The sequence below is a fragment of the Glandiceps talaboti genome, chromosome 9 (genome assembly GCF_964340395.1).
Source record: "Glandiceps talaboti chromosome 9, keGlaTala1.1, whole genome shotgun sequence".
In the NCBI taxonomy this organism is placed as follows: Eukaryota; Metazoa; Hemichordata; class Enteropneusta; family Spengelidae; genus Glandiceps; species Glandiceps talaboti.
This window is the reverse complement of record NC_135557.1, coordinates 24,045,825-24,062,202: the sequence shown is the minus strand read 5'-3', so window position 1 is coordinate 24,062,202 and position 16,378 is coordinate 24,045,825. Positions and strand designations below refer to the sequence as shown.

Sequence of the window (16,378 nt, the reverse complement as noted above, 5' to 3'; positions counted from 1 at the left end):
GTATGTATACATCCTGTAGGTCAATGACATAAAGGAGACTCGAATTGATTCTGTGCTACTAGAAATGAGTGAGACCACACTGTGTGTGTTACCAGATGATAACCCTTGGACAGTTGCAGAATGGGTTGATAGTATGCTGGTAAGTGTAAAATACATGGTCCAATTCTCAGATAAATATTAATTGTGTATCTTACAGTTTACATGTGAAAATATTTTTAATCTCTGTGATTTGATTGACTTCTTTTAGTGGCCTGAATGGTTTGGCCAGGTGGTAATATTTAATGATTGATAATAACTCCAGAATTTGAAAATTGATTGTGTGCATGTGGCAGCTGCAACCCCCAATGTAATAACCACATCATGTCATTCATATTTGGCCAAAGTAGTCAGTCCAATGAAGGAGACAATTGAGTCTAGACAAAATATTTGGACAATGTACTTAGTGTATTTCATTACAGAATCAAGCCATTAGCTAGGAAGTAGGGTTTCTTATCTTTCTTATCACTGAATAATGTTTGTTGGCAATATTTACAAATGTGATAAGCACTATTACTTAACACATCAGGCAAAGCTAAGCTCAATATGTAAGTTAGAAGCCCCTAATGTCATATCAGTTGTTATCAGTTTTACTGACCCATTATCAGTGTTTTGCAAATAGCTTTCGAGATGCAAACAATTCTTATGACACTCGACTTGCTGGCTCACCAAGTCGGGAAAGTTGCACTTGAACTGCTAATGCAAAGAATCTGTCATGAATAACCTAATCATTTATAGTGTGAAACCAAGCTGATGAATCTCTTTTGAATCATTTTGTTAATTTCTGTCAAATCATTTTGTTAATTTGACAGAAACATACTGAACTATGCGCCAAAAATTTAAATACTATGAGTACAAAGGTAGAAGAAGCTGTGAATGAATTGGTCCAGTTGTTTTTATCCATTATACCTGACAGACATCATCATCATCATCACCACCATCATACAAAACATGATAGTGATAGTGAAACTAGAGGTAGGCATAATGAAGTGTTCATATTACAGATTATAATCATCAAATCACATCAGACAATAAGAAAACTTGCAATCCAGACTGAGTATGCTCAGACGCAAAGGACTATTTGATTATCTGTGGTCATCGTAATACCTAATCTGGAGCTGTCGATAAAATAAACCTCCCACAATGGTCTGGGTGACATTGAATTCATTATTTGTGTTTACAAACAATTGTTTACAATACTATTTGATTAGTATTTATTATCACATATCCCATGATGCAACATTCAACATGGCGAATTTGCGAGTTCCCTCTTAGCCCTCTCCCGGAAGGAAAGCTACAGTAACTACAATGGGTGCGTGCAACCACCTGTGCATTCTTCTGTAACATCACCCACATCACTTCCCTAGTCTGGACTATGTTTTGCAATATGCAAATCTGATTGAATGGAGACCATATTTTGTATTCAGTGTCTAAACATCCTGGTCAGTTAACTTTTCACAGAAAGTTAGCTTTTCTATTATAGCAGTTCAAAGTATGTAGACTCATTATTGAAGTAATTGAAAGTAATATATCTTTTTAGAAACGTTGCAACCATGAATATGGAAGAATGTTAAGGATTTCAGCTGAGACCCCATGAAATAATAGAATGGCCCATAACACTTGAGTACACGTGTGGTGCAAAGTTTTGCATATTTGCTTGTGGAGACTTTTTTGTGGTTGTACTTTCACAAACTTAGTTGTGAGTGAAATAAACCGTTTGAATGTACTGCAACTAGACACACAGACACGTGGGTGCCAATGTGTTGATTATCTACATCTGATATCTGTATAATGATGGCACATTAGTTTGTTTTATTTTGATAAAAATGTTGCAAGGAACCGTTCAATCTTGCAATCTTAAAGTGTAGCATATGCAGTAGACTTTAAGATAGTATGTCATATCATTCCACCCTCAGGTTGACCAATGTGTGAGGGCGCCCCATCACGGCATACCTTACAAACTACAAGTCATGTACAGTTTCTTAGCGGTTTCTGTGTGGTTGTATCTAACAGGGAGAGAAAAACAGTAATTCACAACATGCTGCAACATGTTCTAGTGGTGTTTGGAAAATTAATGAAAATTATGATTTGTAATATGCTTAACAGATGATGATAGTGACTATTCTGATAAGGATGATGATGAAGAGGGCAGTTCTTTAGGTTCCCTGAGTCTAGAGGAGGAACAATTGTTACAGGAAGAATGCCATGAGCTGATTATGTTTTTTAACCAAAAGAACTTGGAGGCTATCATCAAAGCAACAAGGATATCTCTTGATACTATCAAGAAGAGAGTTTTCTTCACAGGGTATGTGTGCTTTCAGCTTTTGCTTGCGGAGATTGAATGACATTTTCATAAACTTATATTAAAGCGAATGTCACGCCAAGAAAATAAAGGCATTTTTGTAAGCTTTGGTTTGGAGTGGCATTCCCCTTTAAACATAGGCTTGTCATAGAAAAATCAAACTGGCTTTGGGGTTGTTTTAGGCTCATTGCATGCAGTATACATGTACTTATTGAAAGTGGCTGGCTGGTAATCTAATTTCTTGTGCGGGTCTTATTGCAAGATTGAATTAAAATTTTGTTTCAGTCAACCCTGCTTTGCAATTGGGAACCTAATGAGATCGAGTGGTATGTGAAAGAACTAATTTTTGACTGATTATTGTATAATTATCAACTTACACTAGGTAGTTTGTGTGAAAAAAAACTATTTGCAAGTAAATACAAGGGACCACAGAACCAGCCTAAAAATTAGACTTATCTACTGGACTATTATTGCATTCTTGTGTATCATAGCACAGGGCGCAGCGAGCATGTAATTGATTGATTGATTGATTGATTGATTGAATGATTGAATGATCGATCGATTCAATATTAAATTTTTTGTGGTGAAAAAACCCTTATTTTTTGTGTCATGTTGATCAATTGACTGATTGGTTTTTGTGGTGATAAAAAAACATTTTTTTCCCTTTTTCCTCTGGCTACTTTTCTCCTTTTTAGCCATATAATATAATTCACTCTTTATTGACTTAATAAAGACATCTTGTCCATTCTTTCTTCTCTTACCAAAATTAAAACACCCCTATGAATGTTATAATTACCAGGGAAACTGTTGCATTAACGGTTTGCTTTATCTCATACCTCTTGGGAGATTATCACACCGAATAAACACTCGACCATGCACTGATTAGTATAGAATAGAGTACTAAAATCAATGAATTGATCTGTCAGTCAATCAATCAATCAATCAATCAATCAATCACATGCTCGCTGCACCCAGTGACCATAGCTATTAATAACAAAACATTGGTTTCATATGATAACTATAGGCAGGTTAGAAGACCTCGTTCATCAAGGCGCTACAGTGATTCTATGGGACAGCCAATGTTTAAAACTGATATTACACTGGCTATACCTAATGTGGTAGGTGTATAATTAGTATAAAAATATAATAATAATTTTTATTTGTACTGGATCTTTAAGTCTGAAAACATTTATCTCCCAAGAAGTCCAGTGAGGGCCATCCCTCATGGGTTCAGAGTTAATGCAGGAGGAAACTGAAGTACTCTGGCAAAACCAGCGCTGGTAGAGTCAAACACGACACTCTTACCCTGAATGGGTTCGAACCCCGACTGCAGTGGTAAGAGGCAAGTCGTTTAACCACTCGGCCACCGTCAACCATATAAAATGAAATTATCAATTTTTCATGTATCATCAGAATTCAGATCCTTACAGATTTGGATATATGCTTTCATTTCCAAAATTATCAACGTACATGTCACACAATATACCGATGAATTGTCTTATATGTATTTTTGTGTTTGATATGCTGTGCATTCTAGTATGCATTGATGATTGAGATATTGGGGTTTCAAGTTTTAGAGTGATTCTTGTTTTACTTCGAGGCACAAACTGCAAAGTTGTTCAATCATAGACAATAAACCATAATTTTGGTGACAGAGAATATACAAGTCTTTCACACTTCTTTATAATACAGCATCTTAATTGAGATGTGTTCTCTTATAATTTTACCAAAGGTAATGCAACCCAGTTTGGATGATGTGCAGCAAGCTTTGAACAAAGTGGCAACATTTGTGTTAACAGTCAGTCGTGGCGTGGCACAGTGGGGACAGAAACGCTACAGAGAACCAGAGTTTGAAATGAAACCTTCAGAAGCTGCCGTAGGAAATAGGAAGAGAAGCTCTGTTGCTCCCCAAGGAGAAGGTAGGAATTGTAATATTTTATATTAAGGCCAAAGAGAAAGAATTGTGTGGTTACAATAACGCCTATTGTCAAAACAGGGTAGGTAGCTCTGATCACTCACAGAACATGTAGCAGTGTTGAGAAGATTTTTGTCATGCCAGACAATAAAATAGCAATATTAGTACTAAGATTTTTATTGACCCAGACATGGGTTGTTGGTGGCCGAGTGGTAAAACCATTTGCCTCTTACCACTGTGGTCATGGTTCGAACCCCATTCAAGGTTCGATTAAATTTACCACGCTGTAAGTAAGAAGAGTGTCGTTCAGTTTAACTCTACCGAAAAACGCAGGTTTTCCCCGGGTACTCGGTTTCCTCCTGCATTAACACTGAACCCATGAGGGATGGCCCTCACTGGACTTCTTGGGAGACAAGTGTTCATATTCTTAAAGAACTATCCAGTAAAAATAAAGATTATTATTATTGTTTCAGCTTAACTGGTTTCTATTGTACATGTTGACTTTTCACATAGTTTTTAATTGCTGTACATATACATTGAAAATGCAATTAAGATAGAAGTTGTCATATTTCATGTATTTATTCCAGGTTTGTTAGAGCCAATTCCACCCCAACAGTTGAAAAATTACTACAAAAACATTGCTGACCACAAAGACATCAATAAACTGGTAATGATGCTGACATCTGCTATCAATGCTATCCGTCAAGATGTTGGTAATTCTCTACAGGAATACAGTGCATTCCAGTTCCTATGGGAAGCAGAAGATAGACAACAGAAAGTCAAGGTTTGTAACTTAATCAGACCGAATAAAAAAAATTGTGTGGTTCCGATTACACTCAAGTTTAGAATAGGTGGGTTAGGTAGATTTTTTTATTTTATTTTCTTATATATTTTTTCTGTGTGAGTGTCTAGTTAAGGTTTTCCATTGTTTTCCAAATGGTAACATACAATCTGATCATAACGTTTCAAGTCATATAATTCCAATTACTGTATATTTTGTTGACAGGACTTCCTTGCTACAGAACCTATCTTGTCAGATTGGAAAGCAGAAATCATGTACTATCAAAATCTTGAACAAGATATAGAAGAACTTCCTCCTTCCATAAAAGTAGGACCTGTAGAACTATTTGCAGGTAATAATTAGATATTATTCTCAAATATTTTCCTTTGTTCAGCCAAGGAAAATATGAGGAACTAAATGACCTTTCACTACGAGTCACTAGAATGATATAATTACACCTGGTGCAGTGCCAGTAATAGCAATTCGGGAAAGTAATGGCAATTTTGAACGTTTGACTTATATTTTGAAAACAGCAGAACCAGTGACAGAGATATGTATTGTCATGACGCAGAATGACCAGAGTATATATTCTGTATTTTTGGTTCAACTTGTCTTGTGCATGGTACAACTTTTTATATGATAATTGATACCATGGAGGAGAAAACATGGAATATTCATGTAGAGTATTGATACCTTTTAAAGAAGTATATTTCATGTAACCATAAAGTTTGATTGTCTCCTTCATCAAGAAAGAATGAAAGTGGTCTTTGACATTAGAATGGTGTCAAAATGTTCCCAACTTTCTAAAATTACTCAGTCAGTCATCATAATGATATTCTGTGGTTTGTACCATAAAAAGTGACTCACTGTGTGTATATTGCAGACTGTGTTTTGCTGTGGTTGGGGAACCTCAGTAGCAGAAAGGGGGAATATGGTAAAACTGGCATATTTTTCATATATTGTACCATAATTTTGGTAGGGAACCAGTCTGGTAAAATGACAGGGGAACGCAGATAGATTTTACCTGGTTACTGCCCTTAACAAAAACAATGGTAGGGAACCCTGGTAAAATAATGGGGGAACTCAGATAGATTTTACCTGCATACCGCCCTTAACAAAAACACTGATATTGAGTGGAGGTATTTTAATTAAGAGGGACAAAACTCAGCCATCACTGCTTACAAGTTACATATTGTAGTGAAGTTTACTGGTACTTGTGTATAATAATATATTTTATCAGAAAGAATGAAAATTGAGAGATATTTTTCCAAATTTCACCAGATCCTATCAAGTTGGCACTGACAGTAGAAGCTAAGTCCTGGAAACTGTTGCTAGGAAGAAGCTTAAATGATGAGTTTAGAAAAAAGATGAATGAAATCACAGAGTTTGTAGGAGACTATGCTAAAAGACTAAGCAGACCGATAAGTGACTTAGACGATGTGAGGAATGCTATGGGAGCACTGGAAGACATCAGAAATAATGATATCAGAATTGATATGACACTAGGGCCTATTGAGGTAAGTACATTGTAGAGTCTGTAGCTAAGATCATTTACAATTTGAAACAGAACTGATTTATGACACTAGGACCCATTGAGGTCCATGTGTTCGTTGAACATTACAATTTGAAAACAGACCCATTGCTGAGGTATTAGTCTGTAGCTAAGATCATTTTTACAATTTAAAATAGGAACCATCAGAATTGATATGACACTTGGAACTATAGTCTCAGTCTGTAGCTGAGGTCATTTACAATTTGAAGTTGGAGTAGAAAGTGATGTCGAGTTCCATTATTACATGTAGCTGATGGGCAAATACATAGCATGAATTTATTGTCAATAAGTTGTACGTGTACCCATCAGCATCAGTTTGAATCAACGATATTGGTTCATCTGTTAATACATTATAAAACCATCAGGCCTCATTTCCGTAACAGTAATCATTACTGAAGGGGCCTTGGTCTACTGGAGCAGAAACAAATGCTGTCAACAATGTAGAGGTTATTGTTTGGCATCATACATTGTTTGTTTGTCTTGCTTTATAAATAATGTAGTTTGTATCATATCTGAAGAGCAAATGAAATTGCTTTCAAAATTTCATGTGACATTGTGTCCTTTGATGAAGATAAAATAAAAAAAAAATTTAAAAAAGAGAACAAAACTGCATATTTATGTACCACAAAATGTAAAGATTTTTGTTTGTTATTTGACACACAGGAAGCCTATGCCATGCTGGCTAAATTTCAAGTGTCGGTTGCTAAAGAAGAAGTGGACAGAGTTGACACCCTGCGCTACTCATTTCAGAAATTGGTCTCTAGGGCTGTGAGTACCATATAACACACTTAGAACTTCAATGAACAAATGATTGCAATCTAACGTATTCCTTGTCTGTACAGTGGTATTTCAAAATTATGGAACATTGCGTCGATAACAAGAGTCATGCCGCTATATGTTTTTTCTTTTCTTTTCTTTTTTTTTTTTTTGGGGGGGGCGCAATGGACGGATTTTCTTATAGGAAAACTATGTTATCTTGGTTTTTGATGTACGTGCCTGACAAGTGTCATGTCAGAACTGTTTATAGATTACTTCCTACTTTGGAAAGCCAGTTTTGGTATTTGATGTTCTAGAGGAAATGGTCACACTGTTTCTTGAGAATACAGTGACACACCATATTGAAAATATTACACAAATGTTAAAAGTCATACTTACCATTAATCTGCTTGCTCTACTCGGACAGGAAGCTAAGGTGTTGGACATTAATGACTTAGAAAACTAGTGTGATTATTGTATATGTAGCTCCTTTTAGATGAGACCTTTTCATTCAGCAACATATTTTTATTCTTTCATTGTCATGAATCCAAGACCTTAAAGTTCATTATTTCTCTATATTTTATTTGACACTAGGGAGTTGTACAAAATGAACTAATCAAAATCCAACCTAAGTTCAAGACAGAGCTACTACACCGAGTTGAACATTACCAGTTTGAAGTGGAGGATTTCACATGCTCTTATCATGAGGTGAGTTTGGAAACTGTACCAAGCTTTAGTTGACATCTTATTTATAGTATTTCAGTCAGGATGTGCTTGACATATTCTCAGTTTAGTTCCATTTTCCAGTGTGCCCTCTAAACCGGGGCATTGTCTAGTGACTCATAGTGACAACTCTTAGGTCACAAGTATTTTCTGGCTGAATGAAGTAAAATATTGGAGAATAACATAATTATACCAGTGCCAAAAATGTGAAAGAAAAATCGGGGAAAGTAATCGCAATTTTTAAAGTTTTGACTCATATTTTGAACACAACAGAACAGTGACGTAGACACATGTCGTGACAGAGACACGCATTATTGTGACGTAGAATGACCAGAGTAAATATTCCATATTTTTTGGCTTGTACATGGTATAATGGTGTATGACTGTCAATTGCATGACTTGTTTACATTATTGTATCATTTGATTTTGTTCTAAGGGTGGTCCTATGGAAGATGGAATTCTGCCACAAGAAGCTAACGACAGACTGCAAATGTTTCAGGTAATGATGTGTGGAATTATGACTTAATGTATCATTTCCAAATTATTTATACTGGGACAGTCGATCTCTTCAGACTGACTGATCTCCAACGCTGCCTCACAACACACACACTGAGTGTTACACTTACAGCAGTTTTAGTCGGCACCAGTACACTGGGAACCCTTAGAAAACAGGTGAAAGTGTTCCTGACTAACCATGGAACCATAAAGTGCTCAGTTGAAATGTTGACCTCCCTACCAAACAGTAACATCAAACATCACATCAGTGCAATAAAGTTGTATCTGCGATACTGTTTAGCAGGTATGACCTTATTGCACTGATGCGATGAAATGTACTACATGTACGTCTACCGGACCATCTCAATCACACTCTCCATGCTATACCAACTCTAGCTATTACAAAATCACACACTTCAAGTACTCGTTTCATTCTCACACCATAACTGACTTGAACAATCTCATAACTAACATTGTGTTAGTAACGCTCCATCTATTGGAATAGTTAAGCTTTCAAAGAAGTGTCATAACTCATAGTAACAATTCTGTCTTCACCCCTTGCTAATGCTGCCCATGTACCATTATGCAAAACCACAACTTGATATACGTGATGTTTATTACTAACTACCGGTAGTGTTACCAAGTTAAACAAAAGCAATGAAATTTAGATCTTATGTTGCTGTGAGCAGAAATACGTGTACATGTACTCTATGCCAGTGAGTATTCCCAGGGAGGAATAATAATATTTAGATATGAATTGTCATTATTTTCTGTGTGTTTCAGAGTCGATTTGATGAACTGTGGCGTAAGTTCAACACCTACTCAGCTGGAGAGCAGCTATTTGGCTTACCAGTGACTGACTATCCATTCATAGCAAAAACCAAGAAAGAACTCAATTTACTACAAAAATTGTATGGTTTGTACAATGCTGTTATTGATGGTATCAACGGTTATGCAGACATACTGTGGAGTGAAGTAGACATCGAGAAGATTAACAATGAATTGTTAGACTTCCAGAACAGGTTTGTGTGTATGATTTTAGAAATACGTAGAGTTCCAAATTGTTTCATATTTTAAGATGATAGTGTATTCATCCAAATTGAAATTCCAAACAGAGTATAGATTAAAGATACAGCATCAGCAAAATGTGTTAGTAGGAAAAGTACTGAGACAGTCATTTGCTGTACCTGTGTGAAGCATAATATTCATAGATTCATTCTGACTTGAGGCCTCGACTGTCAGCGCTGTGCTAACTTAGTCATGAGGTTCCATGTACTACAGTCTCTGTATAGTGAAGTGTACTGTCTGGCCACAACTGTCATCTCTGTGCTAACTTAGTCACAAGGTTCCATGTACTAAAGTCTCTGTATAGTGAAGTGTCCTGTCTGGCCACAACTGTCATCTCTGTGCTAACTTAGTCATGAGGTTCCATGTACTACAGTCTTTGTATAGTGAAGTGTCCTGTCTGGCCACAACTGTCATCTCTGTGCTAACTTAGTCATGAGGTTCCATGTACTACAGTCTTTGTATAGTGAAGTGTCCTGTCTGGCCACAACTGTCATCTCTGTGCTAACTTAGTCATGAGGTTCCATGTACTACAGTCTTTGTATAGTGAAGTGTACTGTGGCCACAACTGTCATCTCTGTGCTAACTTAGTCATGAGGTTCCATGTACTACAGTCTTTGTATAGTGAAGTGTCCTGTCTGGCCACAACTGTCATCTCTGTGCTAACTTAGTCATGAGATTCCATGTACTACAGTCTTTGTATAGTGAAGTGTACTGTGGCCACAACTGTCATCTCTGTGCTAACTTAGTCATGAGGTTCCATGTACTACAGTCTTTGTATAGTGAAGTGTACTGTGGCCACAACTGTCATCTCTGTGCTAACTTAGTCATGAGGTTCCATGTACTACAGTCTTTGTATAGTGAAGTGTCCTGTCTGGCCACAACTGTCATCTCTGTGCTAACTTAGTCATGAGGTTCCATGTACTACAGTCTTTGTATAGTGAAGTGTACTGTGGCCACAACTGTCATCTCTGTGCTAACTTAGTCATGAGGTTCCATGTACTACAGTCTTTGTATAGTGAAGTGTCCTGTCTGGCCACAACTGTCATCTCTGTGCTAACTTAGTCATGAGATTCCATGTACTACAGTCTTTGTATAGTGAAGTGTACTGTGGCCACAACTGTCATCTCTGTGCTAACTTAGTCATGAGGTTCCATGTACTACAGTCTTTGTATAGTGAAGTGTACTGTGGCCACAACTGTCATCTCTGTGCTAACTTGTACAGTCTTTGTATAGTGAAGTGTACTGTGGCCACAACTGTCATCTCGGTACTAACTTAGTCATGAGGTTCCATGTACTACAGTCTTTGTATAGTGAAGTGTACTGTGGCCACAACTGTCATCTCTGTGCTAACTTAGTCACAAGGTTCCATGTACTAAAGTCTCTGTATAGTGAAGTGTCCTGTCTGGCCACAACTGTCATCTCTGTGCTAACTTAGTCATGAGGTTCCATGTACTACAGTCTTTGTATAGTGAAGTGTCCTGTCTGGCCACAACTGTCATCTCTGTGCTAACTTAGTCATGAGGTTCCATGTACTACAGTCTTTGTATAGTGAAGTGTCCTGTCTGGCCACAACTGTCATCTCGGTACTAACTTAGTCATGAGGTTCCATGTACTACAGTCTCTGTATAGTGAAGTGTACTGTCTGGCCACAACTGTCATCTCTGTGCTAACTTAGTAATGAGGTTCCATGTACTACAGTCTTTGTATAGTGAAGTGTCCTGTCTGGCCACAACTGTCATCTCTGTGCTAACTTAGTCATGAGGTTCCATGTACTACTGTCTTTGTATAGTGAAGTGTACTGTGGCCACAACTGTCATCTCGGTACTAACTTAGTCATGAGGTCCCATGTACTACAGTCTCTGTATAGTGAAGTGTACTGTGGCCACAACTGTCATCTCTGTACTAACTTAGTCATGAGGTTCCATGTACTACAGTCTTTGTATAGTGAAGTGTCCTGTCTGGCCACAACTGTCATCTCTGTACTAACTTAGTCATGAGGTTCCATGTACTACAGTCTTTGTATAGTGAAGTGTCCTGTCTGGCCACAACTGTCATCTCTGTGCTAACTTAGTCATGAGGTTCCATGTACTACTGTAACAGTCTTTGTATAGTGAAGTGTCCTGTCTGGCCACAACTGTCATCTCTGTGCTAACTTAGTCATGAGGTTCCATGTACTACAGTCTTTGTATAGTGAAGTGTCCTGTCTGGCCACAACTGTCATCTCTGTACTAACTTAGTCATGAGGTTCCATGTACTACAGTCTTTGTATAGTGAAGTGTCCTGTCTGGCCACAACTGTCATCTCTGTGCTAACTTAGTCACAAGGTTCCATGTACTAAAGTCTCTATATAGTGAAGTGTCCTGTCTGGCCACAACTGTCATCTCTGTGCTAACTTAGTCATGAGGTTCCATGTACTACAGTCTTTGTATAGTGAAGTGTACTGTCTGGCCACAACTGTCATCTCGGTACTAACTTAGTCATGAGGTTCCATGTACTACAGTCTTTGTATAGTGAAGTGTCCTGTCTGGCCACAACTGTCATCTCTGTGCTAACTTAGTCATGAGGTTCCCTGTACTACAGTTCTCTGTATAGTGAAGTGTACTGTGGCCACAACTGTCATCTCTGTGCTAACTTATAGTCATGAGGTTCCTGTGTACTACATTCTCTGTATAGTGAAGTGTCCTGTCTGGCCACAACTGTCATCTCTGTGCTAACTTAGTCATGATGTTCCATGTACTACAGATCTCTGTATAGTGAAGTGTCCTGTCTGGCCACAACTGTCATCTCTGTGCTAACTTAGTCATGAGGTTCCATGTGCTACAGTTCTCTGTATAGTGAAGTGTACTGTGGCCACAACTGTCATCTCTGTGCTAACTTAGTCATGAGGTTCCATGTACTACAGTCTCTGTATAGTGAAGTGTACTGTCTGGCCACAACTGTCATCTCTGTACTAACTTAGTCATGAGGTTCCATGTACTACAGTCTTTGTATAGTGAAGTGTCCTGTCTGGCCACAACTGTCATCTCTGTGCTAACTTAGTCATGAGGTTCCATGTACATGCACTACAGTCTCTATACAGTGAAGTTTCAATTTAATATTTAATTTAATTTAATTATTTAGTATTTTCCTTATAATCATAATACAAGAGCTGGTTTTCCCCCCGTTTATCTAGACGATTTTCAAACATCTGTACAGTTGATGATAATACCACATCAGTTGGCAATTTGTTCCATATCTCAACTGATGGAAATTTAAGATTACGAACAAATGATCATATATTTTCTCTTCTACTAAGGTACTCGGATTCACAAGCCAAACTATGAAATTGTAAATAAGCTGAGTCTGAGAATGAGATTACATGAATAGAGCAACTTGTTTACCCTCGTGCTATTAATTAGAGATGATTGACAACATTATCCTAAACCTGACAAGCATTGTCAACCATGACTGATGACAGGTCAGCGTACTACTTTACTAAGTAGTATTTTGCTGATTCATTTGATTGTCTACTTGATGTAAAAATGAGCAACTCTTCTAATTTGTGTTTTGTCATTTAGATGCCGTAAACTTCCTAAAGGCATGAAAGAATGGCAGGCATTCCTTGACTTGAAGAAGAAGATTGATGACTTCAATGAAACCTGTCCATTGCTAGAATTGATGGCAAACAAAGCTATGAAAGACAGACATTGGGATAGGATAGCCAATGTGACTGGTTTCACCTTTGATATCCATTCAGAGCAGTTTGCTCTCAAAGATATCACAGAAGCACCATTGCTGGACCACAAGGAAGATATCGAGGTAATCAATACATGAAATACACTGTTAAACCAGTGAAAATATAGAGAAGTCAAAATATGTAATAAAATTGTCTAATATTGAAAATTTTTATTTCTATTAAGGACAGGATATTAAAGTAGGTAAAACCTACTTAGTGAAATACATATTGAGTATATATCAACAATCTCCCCAAATGCCATCTCGGTATGTCAAATTTACCAAATGTGTCTTCCTCCCACCCTCTTTCTGTTGTTGGTATTCCCAAACCTTAGTAAATCTTTGCAGCATTATCATGAATTTCATGTCTTGTAACTTGATTTACATAGGATATCTGTATCTCGGCTGTGAAGGAGAAAGACATAGAAGCTAAGTTAGCTCAGGTAGTTGCAGAATGGACTGCTCAGAGTCTATCCTTCTCTCAGTTTAAAAGTCGTGGAGAGTTGCTACTAAAAGGTGGAGAGACTTCAGAGACGGTAGCACTGATGGAGGACAGCTTGATGGTCCTTGGATCATTACTCAGTAACAGGTATGCTGGTACAGTCTTAGACTATAAACATGGCTTCTAACTTTACACTCATGTAGGACTAGGTACAGTACTGTTGCAGACTGCAACAATAAATGAGATATTCACAACATATTTGCCTGAAGTAAACTTTAGGGTGATAGTGTTAGAGTCAAGAAAAAGATATACTCCTAACAGAAATAAAAACTGAACTATCACTGACAGATCTGCATACTACAGTTATTTCAAGGCAAAATGTAGTCTTAAAAAGTGTGCATTAGAACATTTTGTCCTTAGGAGCCAAGTTTATGCTGTTCTTGGCTTATAATCTTTAAATTTAAACTACACTGCAGTTATATCCATCATTGATATCACCGATCTCATAAATTGTGCTCACCTGAACACGAGTGAGCTCTAAAGGGCGCCACCAACGATACGCCTGTGTGACGATAATCCTTTGGGATGTTTACACAGTATAGAAGTAGCATTAGAAATATCAATATTGATAGTTGAAATATTTTTGATTATAAATTGAAGGCCAATTGATACCAACATTTCTTGAAATGTTGACAGTATTGTTCCATATTTTATGCAGGTACAATGCTCCATTCAAGAAAGATATCCAGACCTGGGTTCAGAAGCTATCTAATACATCAGACATCATTGAAAATTGGCTAGTAGTGCAGAACCTGTGGGTTTATTTGGAAGCCGTCTTTGTTGGTGGTGATATTGCTAAACAGTTACCTAAGGTATAGTATGAATAGCCTGGATTATGTCTATCCCATAATATGTAATTAGGATTAAAGTTGTTGCATCAGGACATTCTACAATTCACAGATTTGTCAACAAGTCTTAGAGAATTGAAATATACAATGGCATCAGTGTTCAAAAGCTGGTTGACAGTCTCATTCCCTATCCTACACTTTTGACACACTTTCACGGCGTCGCTCATTTTTTTTTCCCAATGTGCCTTTTCTAATGTATGTGTATGATTTTGTATGTCTGTGTGTGTGTGTGGAGGGGGTTCCAATAGATTGAAGTTCGCATATTTAAACAATGTGAAAAATACAATCATGTACAATGTAATGTACTGCAGGCTATATACAAATAGTGTGATGAATTCTTTGTTCTGTGTTTTTAGGAAGCCAAACGGTTTGCCAATATAGACAAGTCATGGGGAAAAATCATGCAACGTGCCCATGAAACAACCAATGTTGTACACTGCTGTGTTGGTGATGAAACTATGGGACAACTACTTCCACATCTACTGGAACAGTTAGAACTCTGTCAGAAGTCACTCACTGGGTAAGTTGCCTCGGTCTCAATCCTGTCACTTCATTGCAATACTAGTATCCATACAAACTAATTGTTGTTGTGTATTGCTTGACAGTATTGTATGATATGGGAAGTCGAAGCATACCTTATTATTACACCTCACTGATGTCATATACACTGTTATTGGCTACAACATAAACATGTGACATTCTAAACAAAGTGATGCTGCCCTGTCGCGTGACATGATGTTGCCCTATGATGTCAAATTGAATGTCTGCGCGTACACTGTATGTATAACAAGTGGTTGTTCACATCACATGTTTAGCCATGGCGAGTAAATAGCATGCAGAATAATTGGCAGCTACTACAAATGAAGAATAAAATTCATAAGGCTATGTGCTGTAAACTCCTGGTGTACATGTAAACATGCTTATCAGTTTTTAAAAACCTTCTATACTGTAAATTTGTGGAATCCACATTTTTGAATGGTAATATTTTCAGTGGTAACACACACAACTCATTTTTGACAAGTTGAACTCTTTGTTTATACAGTTGTTGTTCAGTGTAATAAAATGAATATTATTTGGCAAGGGCAATGTCACAATTCAGTGCCTACCCTCGGGCTAGTGGTCATGACTGTAATGATACTGATGATACCCACACCTTCCTCGCCTGCAGTTCGGGCATCATCAATATTACAGTCATGACCACCATCCCTTGGATGGGCAGTAAATAATCTTTATTTTTTATTTATACTGGATAGTTTTTTAAGCATATAAACACTTGTCTCCCAAGAAGTCCAGTGATCCGAGGACCATCCCTCATGGGTTCAGTGTTTAATGCAGGAGGAAACCGGAGTACCCGGGGAAAACCTGTGTTGTTCGGTAGAGTCAAACTGTATGACACTCTCCTTACTTAAATCATGATACTGCCTTAGCTATCATGTATTTACTTATTACACTGAACAAAAACTATCAAATTTATTAATTAATTTATTTGACTATTAGTAAATTTAAAGGATATTGTTTTTGTTTTCACAGGTATTTGGAAAAGAAGAGACTGGTATTTCCCAGGTTCTTCTTTGTGTCTGATCCTGCTTTACTAGAAATTCTGGGTCAAGCTAGTGACTCACATACCATTCAGGTAGTGTACATTCTTTGTTGATTATCTTTACATCAAAATTAGTACTGTACCTT

The 16,378-nt window shown here is 37.3% G+C and overlaps 1 protein-coding gene across 1 annotated transcript in view; it reads left to right on the top strand.

Moving 5' to 3' along the window:
* The window catches only part of LOC144440009 (dynein axonemal heavy chain 8-like), a 103,768-nt gene that overhangs the window by 18,236 nt on the left and 69,154 nt on the right, over window positions 1-16,378 (top strand). The window contains exons 18-34 of the mRNA XM_078129238.1: window positions 20-139; window positions 849-1,011; window positions 2,143-2,341; window positions 3,363-3,456; window positions 4,071-4,257; window positions 4,841-5,037; window positions 5,260-5,386; window positions 6,316-6,551; window positions 7,250-7,358; window positions 7,941-8,050; window positions 8,502-8,564; window positions 9,344-9,582; window positions 13,186-13,426; window positions 13,732-13,931; window positions 14,503-14,656; window positions 15,049-15,212; window positions 16,223-16,325. Of these exons, the coding sequence (XP_077985364.1) occupies window positions 20-139; window positions 849-1,011; window positions 2,143-2,341; window positions 3,363-3,456; window positions 4,071-4,257; window positions 4,841-5,037; window positions 5,260-5,386; window positions 6,316-6,551; window positions 7,250-7,358; window positions 7,941-8,050; window positions 8,502-8,564; window positions 9,344-9,582; window positions 13,186-13,426; window positions 13,732-13,931; window positions 14,503-14,656; window positions 15,049-15,212; window positions 16,223-16,325 (2,706 nt within the window). The remainder of the gene's footprint in view (window positions 1-19; window positions 140-848; window positions 1,012-2,142; window positions 2,342-3,362; window positions 3,457-4,070; window positions 4,258-4,840; window positions 5,038-5,259; window positions 5,387-6,315; window positions 6,552-7,249; window positions 7,359-7,940; window positions 8,051-8,501; window positions 8,565-9,343; window positions 9,583-13,185; window positions 13,427-13,731; window positions 13,932-14,502; window positions 14,657-15,048; window positions 15,213-16,222; window positions 16,326-16,378) is intronic.